The sequence below is a fragment of the Drosophila santomea genome, chromosome 2L, assembly GCF_016746245.2.
Source record: "Drosophila santomea strain STO CAGO 1482 chromosome 2L, Prin_Dsan_1.1, whole genome shotgun sequence".
NCBI classification, from domain to species: domain Eukaryota; kingdom Metazoa; phylum Arthropoda; class Insecta; order Diptera; family Drosophilidae; genus Drosophila; species Drosophila santomea.
The window spans coordinates 23,029,231-23,051,823 of NC_053016.2; the positions used below are offsets into that span (position 1 = coordinate 23,029,231).

The 22,593-nt window shown below is 35.1% G+C and overlaps 1 protein-coding gene across 2 annotated transcripts; it reads right to left on the bottom strand.

The window, feature by feature from the left end:
- Positions 1 to 476: 476 nt before the first annotated feature.
- LOC120447498 (protein gustavus) lies at positions 477 to 21,725 on the bottom strand. Of its 2 annotated transcripts, none has more exons than XM_039629026.1 (3): positions 21,580 to 21,725; positions 13,373 to 14,262; positions 477 to 898 (listed from the first exon to the last, which is right to left on the bottom strand). In XM_039629026.1, coding segments are annotated over exons 1-3 (1,032 nt in total). In that variant the 5' UTR covers positions 21,582 to 21,725; the 3' UTR covers positions 477 to 758. The 2 variants fall into 2 exon arrangements, with proteins under 2 accessions (XP_039484960.1, XP_039484874.1); XM_039628940.2 differs by lacking the exon at positions 21,580 to 21,725 and adding an exon at positions 14,588 to 14,823.
- Positions 21,726 to 22,593: the final 868 nt, after the last annotated feature.

A 22,593-nucleotide genomic window follows, 5' to 3' on the forward strand; every position in this document is an offset into this window, starting at 1 on the left:
GGTTAAACGAATTTACTGCTCAGATGGACGAACCGTAATGCCAACTGAAAGTAAATCTATAAAATAATCTACAACGCATAAGCAAATTCTGGTGTTTATGAATTTCTAAAATAAAACATATATTGCAACTTTCATTTTAAGGTCGTTACATACTTTTTTGTAACAATTTAATATAATTTTATTGAATACTACTCAGCAGGTAGCGAGCAACATTGTAATTGTAATTTGCGCAATTCCAGAATTTTCTGTGTCCTCACGCCTTTTGCCTAGAAATTTAAATCAGTTTACAAATTGTAATTATTATTTACGATATTTTAAGCTTTTCCCGAAATATATTAATAAAAAATTAAACCAATTACTTTTGTAGTTTTTTATCGTAGAATTAATTATACATAAATATATTTTAAGTAAAACTGCGGTTTTAGGTTTTAATATTTTTACAAATATACTTTTTTATATAACACGAAGTGAGTATAGTTTTTAAATAATGCTACATGAAGAAACACGATTCTCCAATTTATTGCAAAATGTGAGATGTCATTCCGTGTACATACTATTATTTGAATGCTTCTTAATATTCAATATATCTTTATAGCTAAAGTAAAGTATTATTACGAATTGTATACCTATGATTTTCCTGTTGGAGGACAGACAAACATTGATCTAATACTATTATAATCTAACACAATTTGTTTTTGCTGCTTTCATCACATGCAGCAAAAAATTGAAATTGCTTCTCCATCTACTTAACAAAACTATTATCTACGGTTTTTATACAATAAATATGTTTTCATTGATAAAGGAAGTTGAAGCTGTTGAATGCGCTCCTCCAAGTTCGTGCGACCAATTTTTTGACGAATTGTTCTTCGGCAAAGATCCATTAAAGGCAAAGGTTCGGCTTAAAAGATACAAGTAAGAAATTGTTTTTTTTTTGTAATATATATATATATATTTTATGAAAACCTTAAGAACTCTAAATGCTGGTACTTTTCACAGTGCAAAGTAAATCTACCGTGAACATAGCAAAGGTAACTTTTTATAATAAATAAAAAAATGTTTAATTTTCCAAAAGAATTGACGTGGGAGTTTTGTGGGCGTTAGGGGTAGCTAAAAGTTTTTATACCCGTTACTCGTAGACTAAAAGGGTATACTAGATTCGTTGAAAAATATGTAACAGGCAGAAGGAAGCGTTTCCGACCATATAAAGTATATACATTCTTGATCAAGATCAATAGCCGAGTCGATCTGGCCATGTCCGTCTGTCCGTCCGTCTGTCCGTCCGTATGAACGCTGAGATCTCAGGAACTACAAAAGCTAGAAAGTTGAGATTAAGCATACAGACTCCAGACGCCCACAAACCGCCCAAAACTGCCATGCCCACACTTTTGAAAAATGTTTTGATTTTTTTTCATTTTTGTATTAGTCTTGTAAATTTTTATCGATTTGCCAAAAAACTTTTTGCCACGCTCACTCTAACGCCCACAAACCGCCCAAAACTGCCACGCCCACACTTTTGAAAAATGTTTTGATATTCTTTCATTTTTGTATTAGTCTTGTAAATTTCTATCAATTTGCCAAAAAACTTTTTGCCACGCCCACTCTAACGCCCACAAACCGAAAACAACTATCAGTTTCATCCACTAGCTAAGTAACGGGTATCAGATAGTCGGGGAACTCGACTATTGCGATTTCTTTTGTTTTTTATTAGTCAGTTAGTGGAAGGGAGAATGAGAGCCTTAAACACTGACAATTTTTGGCGATTTGTAGGCGTTTGGGTGGGCGTGGCAGAAAGTTTTTTGGCAAATCGATAGAAATTTACAAGACTAATACAAAAATGAAAAAATATCAAACATTTTTCAAAATTGTGGGCATGACAGTGTCAAAGTTGCGTTAAAATGAAAACATTGCAGGAAGAAAATATTTAAGAGTATGAATCATGGTACGAACAAAATAAAGAGAATTGCTCAATTAATCACTGTGGAAGCGCGGGAAAAATGAAAATCGATGGAATTACGGAAATGTTTCAACGATCAGTCGCGAGGCATGGGGTAAAATACGCTTGTTATGTTGGCGGAGAAAGTAAAACTTTTGATGGGATTCTTTATTCGAACCCATACGACGATGAAGTAATTGTTGAGAAAAAGGAATGCTTTGGTCATGTCGAAAAAACAATTGGGACGAGACTTAGAAATTTAAAAAAAGCAAACAATGGCGTTGGGGGGAATGGCAAAGGCAAACTGACTAATAAACTGATTGGTGAATTAACCAAATTCTATGGCCTTGCAATACGCAGAAATTTTGATTCTGTCGATAAAATGAAAACAGAAATGTGGGCATCTTTGGAACATTGTTGCTCCTCAGACAAAAAACCGCAACACAAGAAGTGTCCCCCTGGCGAGAACAGTTGGTGCAAGTGGCGTCAGGCGAAAGCGGCAGGGACTTTGGCCGATTTCACTCACAAGAGAGTACCCATCGATCTCTTGATCGTGAAACTGATAAAGCCAATTTACACGGATTTGTCGGCAAATTCATTGTTGGAGCGCTGCTTGGGTGCATACACCCAAAACAATAATGAATCGTTGAACAGCTGCATCTGGATATTGGCGCCGAAACACCTACATTCGGGGAAAGATGTAGTCGAAATCGCAACTTATCTCGCTGTCATTATTTACAACGAAGAATTTTCGGGCATTCTGAAAACAGTGGATGTTTTGGAAATCACTTTGGGGCCGCAAGCTAAGGCAAGTGGAGCGAGACTGGACGAGGAACGCATACAGCGCTCGGAGCGCAGGATCAGCGACGTGGTGAAAAACGCGAGAATTATTCGTAGCTGATCTGGAACGCCAAAATGAAGAGTAAGGAGTTGTATGGTGCTGGAATAGATAATTCGTAAGTTTGACTAAATTGTCAGTTTTGCCATCGTGTAATTTTATAGTTTATCTTTAAACGCGTTTTCCCAAAAGTAGTGTTTTTCAAAACGGTCGTTAAAATTACTCCGAAACTATAGAAGATATCCTAAATCTGTAAAGCGTCACTTATACACAAAACCTATTACTTTTTTTGACCATGTCCAGTTTTGAAGATATGGAATTTCGAAAATGTTTCTTCTTCTTCTTATAAAATCGCCCTAAGGAGATTTTGAGTCCCAAATATCGTATAGATGCGTATCAAAAGAAAGAAAACTCGAAGGGATTCTAAGCAATACTTATAGTTTGATCGGCTTTTTGACATTCTGTTTTTGATTGCTTGGCTTTAAGGAACTGAAGGTTGTAAACGTATTTATGTAGATCAGGCACAATAAGTATGTTCCTAGGTTCGATCAAGTAGTTCTCGGTTCTGAGAGTATGGTGAAGACGGCAATACAGTCGAAGTAGAGTCACAAACTCTTTCATAACTTTTAAAACTTCATCTTTCTTTGCTACCGCTGTGTGGTGAAGTCTGTGATGCTTCAAGATTTCGGAGGTTGTAAATGCATCGCGTGATGACTTCAGTTTTAATATGGATTTTGTAAGACTTTGCGTTCAGTGGATGTCGAAACAATTTTTCGTTCATATCGCCTTAGCTCTGCAGAATAATCATTGAAGTGAGCGCTGTCACTTTAACGTGCAGTTTTTAGCCCCCTTTACAATCCTGATTTGTGTATTCCTTACAATTTGGAAGTGCGACCCCAAGATATTTAAGTTTTTTTACGGTTTCAAGGTTCCCTTCATCCAGCAGTCAGTGTTCGTTTTCCGCCGGAAGACTTCTTATGAGGGATTCTAGCATAAATCCCAAGTTTTTGATCACAAAGTTTTTAAGGCAATTTTATAAGAAGAAGAAGAAAATTTTATAACAGAAGAAAATATAACAGTTTTAACCTCATAAAAATCGTTGGTAGTGACGGCAGAATATACCAGTTAAAGGAGTACAGAAGATTTTGGAAAGACAAAAACTAAAATGGAAACCTGTTTTTAACTGATGTGTACCGAATGAGAACACTGTAAAAAAGGGAAAAATAACAAATATATTTCTTTCTTTTCTAATATATCCAATGAATACTCAGAATTGTCTAATGACAGATTAATGATGTAGTCTCTCGACATTAATCAAAGCAGAACTGAAATTACAGGTTATCAAAAACCGGGAGTTCCAACTTTTGGGAAACTTTCATGAAAATAGTTTAAAACTAAGAGAGAAGTTTTGCGTAGAAACTGATGGTCTGACAGACGGACATGGCAATCTCGACTATGTTTATATATACACGCCCTTCAATACCAAAATTCCTCGCCTGTATTCTTCCTTGCGAGAGCTCGAAAAAAACAAATCTCACAGGCCTTTTCTAACAAAGTTTTAAACACCGAAGTCAAGCCGAATTCGGTTTGGCTCTGCCGCTGCCCCCCCACAGTTCATATTTGTTTTTTTTTTTTCGAAGTAGTTCAGAGCAGTGACCGAAAATGAGAGTGAGAGATGAGAGGAGACAAACTCAGAGTCGAAAAAAAAACCCTAGGTATAAACTTCTGGATACTTTTGTAATAATTGGTGGGATATTTAAATAGTTTTAAGTGTAAATTTAATTTATATTTGTTGATTTACGGATTTATAATTTTGTAAGAAATAAACCTGTCGCGTTTAATTATTTTCCTATGTATTACACGGGATCATTATGGTCGGAAATACCCTGGTACGCGCATGTCAGGATTTTCGGTTTCGTTTTTCGTCACCCCTTCTCTTTTGCATTTGCATTCAATTGTAGAACGTGACAAGTGGTGTATGGAAAATTTTCAACGTTAAATATATGTATAAAACCGGTAAGTAGTGTTTCGCATTGATAAACTAAATTCCAAACTACATGATATTAATATATATTATTAAAATATTTTTCTGTACAGATAGCATGAGCACATTAGAAGTCAGCAGCCAGCGAAGAAAGCCTTGGACCACACACTGGCATGTGTAGAAAACAATGCAAACAAAAAAATTAATGTAATAGAAGAAAAAATAAAAATGTAATTTAACATTTAAGTACATTTTTTATGTTTTTTGGAAGATTTTTCTGGATTTACAGGTATTTTTCCGAGGGATTGAAGAGGAGAATTATAAAGGAACTCCCGGGAAATTCACAAGGAATACTAAAGGGATTCCCGAGTAATACTATAGGGATTCCCGGGAAATTCCCGAGGAATACTAAAGGGATTCCCGAGGAATACTATAGGGATTCCTGGGAAATTCCCTAGAAATTCATCTAGTATTCCTCGAGAAAAGACCTTGCTTATTTTTCGATATTACCCAGGAATTCCCTAGGAATTTACTCGGGAATTCCTCGGGAACTTGTAATTCCTCGTCACAAACGCCTGTTGTATGGAAATTCCTCGCTGATTTGTATGGAAAAATCCTCGGGATTCCTCGAGGATTCCTGGAGACACCCTAGGATTCCTTTGGGACTGGTACTGTAGGGTGTATCTAAACCTACTTATATATGCATATGTACATATGTATGTATATGCATGCATACACATATTCATGTATGTACAGTTGCGGTCAAAATAATAGTAGTGCCGGTGAAGCAACACGTTTTTTCTCATTATTTCCTCTAGGCCCTAGCATATTCAAATAATTTTTTCACACAAGTGACGGTAATTCTCTGCTCTCTCAGAACGTTAAGTTATTTTCGGTTCTCTCTTCGCAGTCAAACAAGGCGATGTCATGGAGTGGCCCGCAGAGTCACCCGATCTTAATCCAAGTGAGAATTTGTGGTGTGACGTAAAGAGATCACTCTCAGAAACAAAACCGAGTAATAGCTTTGAACTCTGGGAAGCTGTACAAAGGTCATGGGACTCTATTCCTGTTCAAAGATGTCAGAATTTAGTTGATTCCATGCATAAGCGCTGTGCGTCTTTTATTTGAAAAAAGGCTATTCAACAAAATACTAAAATAAACATTAAATATAGGGCTATTACATAGATTTAATTTGGCTGTGATGCTGTTTAAAAAAATGCACTACTATTATTTTGACCGATCAAATTTAGGTCCATTTTCACATTTTCATTTCTTTCTGAAAAGTCTTATGCATTTTCCAAAGTCAATTTTCATTATTATCACCTACTATGAGTTAACTTTCATTGAAAATGAAAACGTTATGAAAGTGGTTTTTTTGAAAACCTCTGTGGGCACTACTATTATTTTGACTGAAATCTAGTCCTGTACTACAAGGGGCGTGTCTGTACTGTAATGCCGTGAGGCTAAACAACAACTAATTTCTGCTGGAAAGATTTATGTACAAAATATTATTGGGTTATCACTATGGTAAGATACGCAATTAAATATGAGCCAGCATTTGTAAGTCGTGGTTGGCCAAAGTTATTGGTCAAAAGGTAAGGTCATTGCTTAGAGGGATTCGGATCGCAAAAAGAAAACATCGTTACCGTTATCTATACGTTAAAGAACACCTCACTTGTTTAGACGTTTTAATAGGACGAGGTCCAAAACATAAAAGTAAACTTGCGACCAATGCAGTCGATGTCATTGAGTGGCCCAGTCATCAGATTTCAATCCAATTGAAAATTTTTTATTGGTGCGATGGAAGAAGTCTCAGTAATATAATTCTTAACTTTTAGCTAGCAATGCCAGAATTTAGTTGATAGAAACCAATCATATAAAACAAAATACCAAAATAAACCCTAAATATAGGTTCATATTTTTTTTGGCTGTAATGAATTTTGAAAGATTTACTATTATTATTTTGACCGAGTTATTTTTTGTCCCATTTCAAATTTTTATACCCGTTACTCGAAGAGTAAAAGGGTATACTAGATTCGTTGAAAAGTATGTAACAGGCAGAAGGAAGGGTTTCCGACCATATAAGGTATATATATTCTTGATCAGGATCAATAGTCGAGTCGATCTGGCCATGTCCGTCTGTCCGTCTGTCTGTCTGTCCGTATGTCGAGATCTCAGGAACTTCAAAAGCTTCCCAAAACATAGAAGCAGCGCAAGTTTGTCGATTCATTTTGCCACGCCCACTCTAACGCCCACAAACCGCCCAAAACTGCCACGCCCACATTTTTGAAAAATGTTTTGATATTTTTTCATTTTTGTATTAGTCTTGTAAATTTCTAACGATTTGCAAAAAAACTTTTTGCCACGCCCACTCTAACACCCACAAACCGGCAAAAACTGTCAGTGTATCAGATAGTCGGGAATCTCGACTATAGCGTTCTCTCTTGTTTTTTTTTCTGAGAAATCAAATGAATTAACCTTATGTTTTTTGTGTTCATTAAAATAACAGTGGATGAGAAACTATCCCTTTTCGTGAACAACTTTTTTTTTTTACTAATTTTTGTAAAATGGTAGAAAAAAAGAAAGTCCCATTAGTTTTTCAAGTTATGCTTATTATCTTTATATTCTTGAGCAAATTAACAATTTTTAGGCAGATCATTACAATAACAATGTCTTGTTTTGTCTAACGAAAAGTCTCGAAATGATCAATATTTTGCAAAAAGTGAGTTTGGTTAAGTTGATTAGTATATTTAAAAGGACAATAAATTAAAAAAAAAAAAAAGCTTAGAAAGGATCTAATGCCATTAAATATGATTTAAAGCCCGTAAATTGTGGTGCCTTACGTAAAACCTAAGATACAGAGGATCGACACAAAGTGCGTTTGAGCAAGGTTAATCCTTCGACGACGACTACTGAATGAAAATTTAAGTGTCCCCACATAGTCAAAGGCAGAGGTTAGATTTCGCCAAAACCCAATTAAACTGGCCTAATATCCTCTGGACTGTTAGTCGAAAATAAACCTATTTGGTGGAACAGGTTTCTGTCAGTATGTTAGTCGACCTAAAAACACGGAGAACCACCCAAAACACTCATTCATGACTGTTAGGCATGGTGGACCCAATATCCTGGTATGGGCTTGTTTTTCATACAATGCACTATGGGAAATTTGACCACTTTTTCTGGCCAAAACCCATTTTCTGAAAGTCGGAATATTAATATTAATTTTAAGTGTACGCATTCATAATCGACCAATCTTTGGTGCTGCATACTAGAAATTTTAATAGATGGCGCCACAACAAAGAAATCAGCTGTTAAAACAGCTGTTGCGTGTGCAATAAATAATTATCTGCAACGATAAGTTTTTCCTCTGTTACAACTATTTTAATATCTTTTGAACGAAAGCGTTTTTTTTCATTCTGCAAAATCAGTTTTATTCAGCGTGGTTTGTATTATGTGTTTTTGTGACTGTCAATAGAAAAAAAAACTCGTGTTGTCCCAGTAGTTTAGTAAAAATGTAAGTTGCTTTACAACACTATTTTTTTTATAATGCCTAACCTTGAATAGAGATTTAAAGTGATTGCAGCAGATTGCATCAATGAAATGTACCTCATGTTGTAGCTTATTTAATTCTTGTTTAGATTATTGTAATTTATAAAGCCACTTTTACCGATTCTTGGAGAAATTTTGATTTTTAGGTGATAACCTCACTTTTCAAAATGTGCATGTGTTCAGCGTATGGCTAGAAGTCAAAGCAATAGTTTCAAGGGAGGATGCCTTGTTAAATTATTTTAAAGCTTCAAGGCCAGAAGTTGAAAAAGACCTGCATTATGGCATTTTTAAAGAAAAAGCTAGAGATATTTGCTATCGCTTGGCTAAAATGTGGAAAAAAGCCCACTTTTGCCAATCAGTTTCGGCGTAAACATGAAAATCGGCTAAATCCCGACACGGTAATAAAGTTTCCAAAATCGAAAAAGGCCGTGGAAAGGCCATCACTACCTTATAATGCAAAGGGCATCAGATCTCGAAGAAGACGTGCTGCAGGTCTAGCGCAAATGGATCTTAATATGCTTATTCATGCAGCGAGCATGGCTGCGCGAAAAAAAAAGCTTGTAGATCTGGCCAGTGTTCTTAGGCTTCTTTCGATATGTCCCGATTAGGCGAAATATATACGCAAAAGTATGGCTCCAATGAAAAAACCAGAAGCTGTTTCTCGAGGCATTAGCTCTACTCCTGGACCAGCAATTCACAAAAGACCAGCTGTCAAAAAGAAAGCATTGCGATATTTATCCACTATACCAGTCAGTTGCTGAATGTAAAAAAATGTGCCGACCTAATGATTTTTCAGTGTGCGATAAAAAAGCTGAAGAAACGCTTCAAAGTCTTTTAGCCCATACTGCAACTCGCATCGTCCAATTGCAAGCTGATGTCGCTGAAAATATTATGTTAAGCCAAGGGACGCAGTTTTTATCGGCGGAACTTATTTTAAGTTATGGATTTGATGGAAGCTCTGGCCAATCCCATTACAATCAAAAGAACTCATTAGGATTTCTTGAAATAAGTTCCAGTATATTTGCTACTACAGTAACGCCTTTACGACTTCTAGATGCGTCAAGCAATATTTTATGGAACAACCGCACGCCGCAATCCGTTAGATTTTGTAGGCCCTTAAAGTTGGAATTTGTCAAAGAGAGTAAGGACTGCATTACAAAGGAAGACGAATATGTGAAGCATATTCAACTTTGTTCCATGCAAAATTGTCTTAGACAGCGGAAAGTTTGTGTACGTCACTTTTAGCCTGTATTTAACAGTAATATACGGAAAGGTTTTAAATGCGCTAACGGGTACCAACTCGTCTCAAGCTTGTCCAATTTGCGGAGCCACACCCTCTGACTTTCTTGGGAAAAAGGACTTCAAGTGCGCAAAGTTTTTACCATTGATCAGTCACTTAAAACACGGTCTAAGCCCTCTGCACAGCTGGATTCGTATTTTCGAATTTATTTTACATGCGGGCTATAAATGTAAGCTGAAAAAGTGGAGAATTTCAGATGAAAACGATAAGAGAGAATTTCGTCAACGAAAAAAAGAAGTTCAGGATTTGTTTTGGGAACACCTTGAAAGTCGATCAACCGAAAGTTGGAGGATTTGGAAGTACAAACGATGGAAACACAGCTCGACGTGCCTTTTCTGATCCTCATGTCTTATCCAACATCACAGGAATGGATGAGCAACTCATTACAAACTTGCATACCATTTTAATATGCCTCTCGTGTCAGCTGCCAATAGCTATTCGAAAATTTCAAACTTTCTGTTAACACGGCTGAGTTAATTATTGATAAATATCCTTGGCTTCCAATGACAGCATCTGTGCACAAAATTTTAATTCACTCAAGTGACATTATTGAAAACACCCTATTGGGTATTTTGGAGAGGAAGGAGCCGAATCTCTAAGAAAATATAAATCTGATCGTTTGCATCACGCCAGAAAATGTGGAAAAATACAAAACCTGATAGACGTGTTTTACAGAGCAATCGATACTTCAGATCCTATAATATCATCCGTAAATTTGGATAAGCGAATTCAACGACAAAACAAAATGTGTCTTCCTTCAGACGTATTGGAGCTACGAGGGTCGTTTGATAAGTCCGTGACTTTTTGTATTTGCCGCGCACCTGCTCTAAATACAACACTGCTCCTGTCAGCAGTTATCGATTAACAGCTGACTGTAAAATTTTGAGAAAGCTGCGTTTTTTGGTTTGCGTTTTATAGGCATTGAAAGCAGACGATCTCGTGAATTTTAACGAAAATGGAAAAAAGTGAATTTCGTGTGCTAATTAAGCATTATTTTTTGCGTAAAAAATCCATCACCGAAACCAAGGAAAGACTTGATAAATATTATGGGGACTCTGCACCATCAATTTCAATGGTTAAGAAATGGTTTACTGAGTTCCGTTGTGGTCGTACCAGTACAAGTGATGCCGAACGTTCAGGTCGCCCAAAAGAGGTCGTCATGCCAGAAATCGTCGACAAAATCCATGGAATGATATTGGATGATCGGAGAATGAAAGTGCGTGAGGTAGCTGAGGCTGTAGGCATCTCAACTGAACGGGTACATCACATTTTACATGAATATTTGGACATGAAAAAGCTTTCCGCGCGATGGGTGCCGCGATTGCTCACACACGACCATAAGCGCAACCGTGTGACCATTTCAAAGGAGTGTTTGGCGATGTTCAACCGCAATCCAAACGAATTTTTGCGCCGTTTCGTTACCGTAGACGAAACATGGATCCACCACACCACACCAGAGACCAAAGAACAATCAAGACAGTGGGTTTCTCCGGGTGAACGTGCACCAAAGAAGGCCAAGGTGGGTCTGTCGGCCAACAAGGTCATGGCCACAGTTTTTTGGGATGCACAAGGTATCATTCACATCGATTACCTTGAAAAGGGTAAAACGATCACCGGCGAATATTATTCAGAGCTTTTGGACAGATTCGATATTGATTTGAAGCAGAAACGACCGCATTTGGCGAAAAAAAAAGTGCTGTTCCATCAGGACAATGCACGGGTGCACACGTGTGTAGTCAGCATGGCAAAATTTCATAAATTGGGCTACGAACTGCTACCCCATCCAGCATATTCTCCAGATTTAGCCCCCTGTGACTATTTTTTGTTTCCAAACATGAAGAAATGGCTCGGCGGTAAGAGATTCGGGTCAAATGAAGAGGTCATCACAGAAACAAACGACTATTTTGAGGGCCTTGAGAAAACCTATTATTTGGAAGGAATAAAAAAATTGGAAAAACGCTGGACTAAATGTATAGAGCTAAAAGGAGATTATGTTGAGAAATAAAACGCTTCTTTGACGAAAAAAATATATTTTATTCAAAAAGTCACGGACTTATCAAACGACCCTCGTATTAGAGTGTTCATACAACTTGGATGATTTAATAGTGGATGAAATAGAATTAGAATCTGAATTTCAGTACAATATTGAATTGGAAAACGAAGAACATGAATTTGTATAAAAGGTGTGTAAAGAAGAATTACACAATTTTTACCAAATATTTATATACAGGGCTGCAAGATGAATATACTTGGTTTTTCTTCCTCAATTTGTTTTGTTCCTTAAATTTTTTGTTGTAACTACTACTACTGATTACTGTTGCTGAATTATAAATATATATATATAAAAACTGTCACCAAATCTGTTGTTTAAGATGAAAAAGAACTCTAAATGAAAAGAAAAATTAGTTAAATAAGTATAAGGGGCGGTGCCACGCCCACAATTTTTGGGATCGTAATAGATATGGACAAGTGTAATCTAATGCAAAAAAAAAAACTATATCTCTCTCCGTTCTGGAGTTAGAAACTACAAAAAATATAAGCGGCGGTGCCATTTTTGGTACCATTAAAGATACGGACTAGTGTAACCCAATACAAAAAACACAAACTAAATATCTCTTTCTGTTCTGGAGTTATTAATTTTGGCCAGAAAAAGGGGTCAAATTTCCCATAGTGCAATGGTTTGAGTCTCAAACATATGATTGATGGTATTTTGAACCTAAACGTATATGTTTATGTAAGTATATTTACTTCCAAATGTTTTGCTGTCTTATACTAAATTAAGTATGACCTTAAAATAGACATTCCAGCAGGATAATGATACTAAACACACGAGCAAAGCGGTTAAGAATTGGTTAACCCAGCACAATCTAAAACCGATCGAAAACCTGTGCGACATTAAACATTATGTGTTGAAGAACTCCCCGAGCTCTAATACTGACCTTTGGCAAGTTGTGCAGGATGCATGAGTTTAGATTTCCCCCAAACGTTGCCAGGACTTGGGGGACTCAATGCCGCGCAGGTGTGAGACACTGATAAGCAACATAGGCTATACAACAAAGTATTAGACCCCAATCAAAATATTAGTAAGAAAAATAAAGTTATTTCTAAGTCAGGTAGAATTTTGTTGATATTTTTTCATAACACTGCTATTTTAGTGGGTCTTTTATGTTGTTTTTGTCCATACTTTCAAAACTATTGAAGAAAAAAGAGGGAAACATTTGTTGAGTTGTTTGAAATTAAATACCTGATATATAATGATATTATAAAGAAAATTTTTCCATTAAAAGTGTAATCATAGTTTAATTATAGATTAAACTCGTAGATCAGAAGCACTGATATTTCAATGAACACAGCTGTATGTTAAGTTTCATTGATAATAAAAAAAATGTAAAACGTTGCAAAAGATGTTTATTGTTTTGTTGTTTGAAAAGTCTGTGGGCACTACTATTATTTTGACTATATATATAAAAGTATACACAAATATATATATATATATATACATATATGGGCATGGAAACTTGCACATCGTAGGCCTTACTAGAATCGCCATACCTAATCTCAACTTTTTATCTCGTCCCGATACCACAGCATTCACCCAAACTGACAGACACACAGATAGACACGGTCAGATCGTTTTGGCTAGTGACCCTGATAAAGAATGCATATACTTTATGGGGTCGGAAACGCTTTCTTCTACCTGTCACATACTTTTCAACGAATCTAGTATCGTCATATTTAAATTAAATTAAATATTTCAAATGTACTCACGATCTAATCCACCAATATAACGCATTGTTATTTCACAGTGTCCCCAAACCGCCGAAACAACTGGATATAGTTTTTTTCCTCGCAGTCCTCTAAACGCAATACCGAGATACTGCTGATCAACAATGAAGCTTAGTGTTCCTTCGTCCATATCTAACGCTACTAAGAACTTATCTGGAACTAAAAAAGCTTCGTCGTTTTTAAGAATGGCTGGATATGTGACTCCAGCGCAGTTTTTTGAGTCATGGTATAATTTATTTCTTCCTAAGTCCCAGCCCCAACTTTGTTCAGTTGATCCGACTAAACTTTGGTATCCAACTGAATGTAATGGTGCATCTGCAGTGCATACGCCAACAACAGCGTGTGTTCCTCTTTGCCTTGTTGGCCAATAAATTTCCCAAATGTGCAATCCCTTTGTAAGTCCGACTTTTCCGCGAATGCAATCAGTACTTTGAGCCACTGGGTGCCTATGAAATGTCAACTTGTCGTCCTCTTTTACAAAAATGTTTAAAGACCGATCTTCGGAGTTCCATGAATGCTTTAATTGAAGATCTCGAGATGCTGGCGGCATATCAAGTAAAATATCGATTCGCGCAGGTTTAACGAAATCAGCTTGTAACTCTCTTGGTATTATTGGTTTGAATGTAGACTGTGAATCATTACGACTAACTGTTTTGACTCCGCCACTAATTTTTTGACCCATGTTCATGCCACGGCAGCTTCTGGATCTTCTTTGGTCGATTGCAATTTTGTAGGATAGTCGAAGACGTTCAAACTCCCTCGGTTCCAATCTTGACAGAACAACTCTCGGGGATAGTGTGGATATTGATGAAACACTTTGAGGACGACGCCTTTCACTGGACCTAATAGAAGGTGTCCGACCACCCTTATACCTTTAAAGAAATAAAAATAACAATTATGTGTTACCTTGAAATGAAACACGTTATGTATACACATAAAAGAGTATACATACGTACATATATAAACATATAAATTTACATATACATACATAAATAGACATGTATATGCATATGTGCATTCGCAGTTAAAGACACTTCTACATTCCATGTACTTTACATTACCTTTAAACAATAATGCAGACCAACTTGGTTAATACTTTAAAACATTTTGTACATATTTCAAACATTTAGCAAAACACATACAAAATATATTCAATATTTACTACTTAAATTGGCAATAGACTTCAACAAAATTTACCTTTTTTTACCAAATTCCATTTATAAGGAGTGTATAAAAAGTTTTACAAAATGGCGTCACCGAGTGAAGTTAATTTCTTTTCTTGCTTAGTTGTAAAATCGTGATGTTCATTATGCACAAAAATATGTAGAAATTATTTAAAATATAAACGCAAAAAAAACAACTATTTTCCAACTCAATTGCAAAAATTTGCTATTTAAGATAACACACGGGTTGTCCGATCACAATATATGTAGGCTTACAAGCAGTACTACTAAAGCAAGCCAACAAAACAGGGTGTTTATGGCATCAATCATAAAAGATTTTCTTTGGGCGAAATACACGATACAATTTTCGTTAAATACTAAAATTGTTATTAATACAAAACCTTCGTTCTCGCTAATCTAGAAAGTTATCTAAGTAAGTCATTATCTAAATTTTTTTTATTAATACTAAAATTTTACAGACAAAAAAAGTTTTACGTCAATATTACAAATCCAAAGATACAGATCCGAAGACGTCTATGTCTCTAAATTTTAGCATGTAGATTATAGGATTATAAACAATCTACAGTTAAGTTTTGCATTTCCAGGGCAAAATCGGAAACAAATAAGATAGAGATATAAATATAACATGAATGTGAAGTATTTCATCCCGTAATGTTATTTTTCGATATATAAATGACAGAAAAAATCAATTTATGGTGTCTCTACAATTTCGGCACCTCAATTTGAGGCCAATAGAAACAAGACTCCTCCCGATTACACTTTCATTAGAATTTTACAAGAAAATTAAGTGAAAAAATATAACTCTAATAACAGATCCTAGAACCCTTGTGGGACTTTCTTTCTTTGTTTATGTTCTTTAAACTATTTTTTTCAAATTGATCTTAAAATTAATAAAAGTAAATGAAATCGTTTGACTAAGTAAAAATACCTAGTTCAAACTGGGCTCAATGTGAATATGCACTAAATAGGAAATGTATTCTGTTTCGCGGGAATGTGCTATTTCTGACAAACAAATGAGAGAGATTGGTTGGATTTATTAATTTAATAACGCTAATCTGCATATCTGGCAATTTTGTTCAGTTTTTAAAGTAACAAAATTTTTTCACGTAAAAGAAAATATTTTACCATATTTTATTTAAAAATAAAAAAAATAATTCGTTTATCTTGTTTTAAATTAATAAAAATAAGTGTAGCGGCATTTTGGGCAAACTGGTGTCGGATTTTAAGCGCACCAAGAAATGGCGCAAAGCAAGAAACACAAAATAAATTTGTTACAGAAACTGCAAAGCTACAGAAAAAAAAATGTTTCGTTCTCATACAAATATTTTCGGCTTTATTTATTGTGTTCCAATTACGTTATATTCCCTTGCAGCAGATGCAAAGTCAGAAGTTTTCAGTATAAAGAGTCGATATAGCCATGTCTGTTATTTAATCAAAATCGACCGTCATAGGAACAGTTGGTAGATTACCATCTAATTAATAGAAAAGAATTCTAGCTTTTGTTGTATCCAAATAAATACGCAGATGGCGTAAAGGTTATAAGTACTCGGCGCTATTACACAAAATTTGATGCAAATCCTTTGATCCATATTTTTTGATTCTAAAAAATTGACGACCACGCAAAACACTTATAACGTTAACGCCTCTCTCACCAAAAAGGCCATTCACTTGAATCTTGTCACAGATGTTTGGGAAGAATCTATAATTGAAAGTACATTGCCCGCGAAATTTTAAAAGTCACGTAACTTTTTGAACACACCTTGTACAGGTTCCAATAAGGCTTTTAGCAACGCTTTCCCATCTCCAGAATCATCAATTAATTATTAATTAATTATTATATATTATATATAAAATCGATTTCTGAGTAAATGTAATTTAAGTTTTAGCGGGACTAACCTTTAATATAAATAATTAAAGATAAATAAAGTAAAGAAAACAAATTTTAACCGCATATGTATATTTTTAGTCATTAGACTAACCCTATTACCCTCATATGTTTATTTTTACTCATACTTAAAATAAATATATTCTCAAATAAACAGATACATAGATATATTTAAAGTGAAAATAAATAAATATAAATGTACTGTGAAGAAAAATAAAATGGCAAGAAAGAATAAAGAAGTACTACCCTGAATATATTGTATTGATTTAATAAAATTTTTTTTTGAATAATTATATTTCACTTTAAATAATAATTTTTAAAATCCATTAATTATATAGAGAAGCGCATGATGAAGTAAACTTAACTTGTAAAGCGTATACATATACATACATTTAAAATTATAATTTTTCAAAAGATATTAAAACCTTTTCCTGTTCTTAGAAACGTCTCGCCACATTGTTTGGTCATTATGACTACCCGAATTGAATGAATATATATCGTCTCTGGTAGCTAAAAATGAAACACTAAAGCTTATTCATTTGGGGGTCATACAACGGGTGGGAGAAGATAAGATGAAGTAGTTGTAATTTTATTATTTTTGGGACTATCCAAAATTCGAACATCCGTATGTAATTAATTTTTATGATTTAACAGCTTGCAATCAAGGAGGAATCCCACCTTTAGAGGATGGGAAAAAATATCTTTTTTGCAGTCGCTTTGTAGGTCAATGAAGACCGTTCTTTATAAATCCATATATTATTTACAATTTAAGTCTGAAACCGATTTTAGTCTCAACAAACCAAACATTTTATTGCTCTGGAGCGTTTTTTATCGTCGATGAACTAAAATTTATCAGCGACGATATGACTTACAAGACCCTTGTAAAATTTGTTGAAAACCAAGTTTCACCTTTGAAAAACAAATTTTATTTGATTATCTCAGAGATCACTCTTTGTCGTCCTCTAAAGGTAGCTCCCCCTTTATGAGTGCAGACTACATACATAATACTAAACTCGCTTTCCTTAACCTTTGTATCCCTCAAGGCGCCTACTGCTTGGATCTGAAGATGGCTACGACTACTGGTTACATGTGATTCGAACGCTAGTGTCAGATTAACGAATTAGCAGACCTGTTTTGGAAGGGGTCGGTAAGAGAGTACACGCAAAATGATCACGGTCAAAATGATTTTTTAAACGACCACCACTGTCCCTTGGAGACATTATAATCATAGCGGATAAGGAACATTTGGGCCAAAAGACGAATTATTGTGATATGTACAGGTCGCGTCCGAAGATTTTAAAAAGCTCTTTAAATATTTTGTTTGTAAACCACCTTAAATATAAAACTATATAAATGACTAGAAATTCTAAAAGTACTGCCATAAGCTTCGTAATTTAATGTTTGGCTTCAACAACATATTATATCAAACACCGGTTACCTTAAACGTTACTTTTAAGATTTGTATAAGTTGTAAAATTTGTACAAAAGTAAAGAGAATGTTTTTTATTTTTTTCGATTTTTTAATGGCTTTATCGATGATGATTCGCCCTTTGCCCTTTAGATTACAGAACTTTTATCATATGAAACATCTCTTTCTTGAGTTATTAGCAATATAAAAAAGTGAACTTTTTTTTTTTAAACTAAAGGCATAAAGTAAGCTTTTTCAAAAATTGTATTGTACTTTTGTTTCAGTTTTATGCAATGCACTGGTCTTATTATATTGACATTCAACTCTCACGTACACCATATGTAATGATTGGCTATCAAAGAACCTCAATCCGCGAGGACATTCCTTAATATCTAGATGCAATAACTGCTTCAAATTGGGCCATTTGTACAAAACTTGTAAAAACAACTAAACTTGCTACAACTGCGGACCCACAATGTACCAATTATAGTGAAGATCCCTAACAAATGCGACAACCAAACTGCCCTTACAATTCCTAGGACTCGTAACACTAAAACCACTCCGCTCCCATTCGCATTAGTTACCAAAAACCACAAATCAGCCAAAGCACTGACCTAATCCGAAACGCAGAACCTCAGCATCTCAACAAACCCAAAGAACAACGAGAATCTCCTCCCTCCAGGACTCCATCATCATACGCAGATCTAAGTTCTTCAAAAAATAGTAAACTAAAAAGTATAAGCTTACCTTTAACTAATCAAAAACAATCCCCAAACCCCGTGCATCCCCATCAATACATCTAAACGCATGATCACATCGCACAAAGCAGGTAATAAAATTCGCCATTAGCAATCTACGAGTAACGGGTATAACAAACAAACCAATCCAGGGGACGCGTCTAGCGCCTGTTGCGACATTGACTAATCTTACCAACCAATTTATACCCCCACTAAACTATTTTAATGATAAATATATTACAAATTAAAAAGTTTAGACCATACATGATTGCCCTTCAGGAAACCCACACATCTCATACCTTATCCCTTCATATCCCCATAAACTTTAAAATGTACTGCAGTTTCTGTTCGATTGCATTCGGTGACACATCCATTTTAGTGCACAAATCTTTCTCCCACAGACAACACCAACTAAACCATGACTTCGAAACGATCGGTATTTCGATTATTTCAAAAACTAACGTTACCCTATATATCAATTTCGCCTTAAGAACCTGCAAAATAATAATACCCATCGAAATAATTCACCCATCCAAGCTGGCATCATTACTGGGCTTTCCCCAGAGCCAACTCAAAAGTCAAACATTTATAGATCTTTCAGATTTATTCTCCTAAACGACAAATCTCCTTCCCAATACTCAACCCACAACACGTTCATGCATATAGACCTCTCGCTTGTATCTGCCGAACTAGCTTCCGAAACTAAATGGAATATGATCGACTACCTTAATGGTAGCGACCACTTTCCAATCCTTATTTAAATGTTTCCTCGCCCTTCCTCACCAACTTTCATTGCCAAACCTTCTTTTAACCTTAAAAAACAAACTCTGAACTCTTTAGCAATAAAATCTCATATTTCAAATCTCAATACCCAACTCTGTAATAGTAACGTGAACAAAGAAGCTGTACTCATTAAACAAATTTTAATACAAGACGCATGCACCTCTATTCTACAAAATCCAACAAGGAACCAGGAACTTTTTTTTATTAAAAACATGGAAAAACAATAAAGTGCAGATACTTAAAAGAAATAGTTAAGAAAGAAAGAAAGAGTTAAAGAAGGCCAACGCAACGCATTCCCACATAAGGCAAGCCTACAAAGTTAGCCTAGTCCTTCCTATATTAAAGCCACCAAAACCGATACTATAAGCCAAATCATGCAGACCCAAATCCCTGAACTCATGCCTGGATAAAGTTCTTGATAAACTTATAGGTAAACGGTAGTGGTGGTTTGTTTTGACCAACAAACTTATTCATAACAACCAGCTCGGATTTGTAAGGAGAAAAATCTGTTCTATTATACGTAGACAGAAACAAGATCCCTCTCTCTAAAGGGCCACCTCTCTACAATATCACTAAACGCTACCAAATTATCCAACAGCACTCCCCTCAAAAACGACATCCAACAAGGTTCCCCAATCTCAGTCATTCTATTTCTAATCGCCTACAATTTTCGTACTGCCTTTATGCAACGAATACGCCGACAAAACAGCTAAGGATGCGCACAGACATCTCTCGCCACATTATTTCATATGTGTTGATACCAAACAAAGAGAACTGCATAACAACATAACTTCCTTGTACAAGCTCATCCTTCAAGCTACCAAGCCAAACTCCTCCTACAACACTACATCACACAACAGGAAAACACAAATCCTTATGAGCCGGCTCAGGTTTGGACAAACCTACCCTACCAATGACCACTACATAAACAGATCCCTCCCAACATATGTATGCCCTTTCTGCAAAAAATAGTTAACTGTCCCTCCCTTTCTTTTCATAAAACAGTTGCCCTTCAATCAATCAACACAATAACCGTACTTGCTAACCCAACGAACGATAGCAACAACAAAATTAAGACCTTTTTGCTAAACTGCAACTTAATTTATAAAATATAAAACTATATTATCCTTTCACTCTGTATAAACCACTGTCACCGTAGAAAATCTAATGCTAATGCTCCTAGTGTTAAGTTAAGTTAAATATATAAATAATTTTGTTTATTCATTATTTTAAAATAACATAAATTTTCCTAAAATTCGATATATATAATATAATAACGATACATGATAATTTAAAAATTGTAATTTTATATTTAAATTGTACGAAGAATCTTTTTCGTTAATGGACCTACATACATATGTACGTCATCATACACGTACACACGTGCCCTGCGTCAGATGCCCTAGATATTGACGTTATAAGGAAGGAGTTGGCCAGATCGACTGATATTGTGATCCTGATCAAAAATGCAGGGACGGAAACGGGTCCTCCTACCTGTTACATATTTTTCAACGAATCTACTTTTACCATTAGGTATCGCGGTTAATACAATACAGAACGCTGTGCGCGTGTTTCAGAAATATATTTATTTATGTTTGAGTATGTATGAAATAAACCGGTAGCTTTTTAAAGAAAAGTTATTATGCTGCCTTGAATTTAATGTAATTTTCATACAATAACCAACATTTCGTATTCAACGTTACCTTATAAGTTATTAGCAAATAACTGAGTTGTTTTTGCGACGAATCGGAACTTTTCAAAAAACAAATTTGTGAAAAGTGCATCGCATTTTGCAGTCGGAAATGCATCCTTCCCTATGATATACATATGTATTTATTTTCAACGAATCTTCTTTAAGATTGTGTGAAACTACCTATACATGTATGTATGCACATACATATGTGTCTTTATAAGTGTGCTGCAAAATTCGTACATCATTACCTAGATTTATGGGAGTGAATTAATATTCTTATACTTATACAAAGTCTAACCGAGCAGATCGAATATAATAAATTACATATATATAAAACATATTTTCACATATAATTATTTTTATCTGATAAATCGACATTTTAGTTGTTAAATGTTTATAAATATGTACATATATATTTACATTGCATATCTACAATAAACTTAGTAATGCCGATGGTTAGATTTGTTTAAAGTTCAGTTATCAGTTTCAAAATACTTACATTACTTTTTTCTTGATGATTTTCTATGATTAAAATATAACAACACATAAAGCAAAATATCAGTCAGGAACCTTTGATGCACAAAATATTCATATGTATGGACACATATATGTAGGCATACATCAGCAGTGTTGTGACATGTAACGATTTTTGTCTTCTGTATAAATTCTGCAGGCTGTACCCAAGCAGAATGACTGGGATTTATCATATGGATGATTATCCAAAATTATCTATTATCTGAAAATGGACATAAAATAACTTTCAAAAGGCGACGGTTTTGACAAGACTCAGATATAGCAAAAGAAAATGTAAATTGAAATCATCAATTTTTTGTGTCTTATTGTTGCCTATAGGGCCGGTCACTTTAATACTCCATAAAAACCATTATCCGTCTTGCTGTTTTTTTTATCGGTATGTGACACTTACGCCGATGCTGTTAAAAATTGTTTTGAATTTCTCCCATTTTATTATAGAATAGCAGAGTGAGGGGCCTAACGGGTGGGAAATAAAATCCATACGTATATTAAATGTATTTTATTTGCGCGGAACTATACAACATCTTTCGTTGACGTTAGATTTTAAATTTATACACAAAATATAAAAAATTCACATTCAATCTCAACCCAGATAAAAAATTTATTATACTCTCTGAAAGTCGTGGTCCTTCTTTTCACGTTATGTTCGTTTATAACCACAACATAACGGTCTATAACTTAAGTTATGGCAATGTAAGTGTCGCTTCAGCGCTTTCTGCGATGTCATCTGGTACTTCTTTCTAGTGTGATTTAAATTTGTTAATCATTTAAATGCTTTTAACATAAATATATGTATATATAATAGGTTAGGTTAGCTTAGGTTTTACCGGCCGTCGGTTATCCGACGCACTTAGACCACTTAGAGGTCCATTGTGATACCGTGTATGTTTTCCCCTTTTGCCCGTCGAGGTTCATGTGAAGTTAGCTGTTTCCCCAGCCAGAGGCGCTGGTGAAGTTTTTTTTATCCGATGTGGATCGG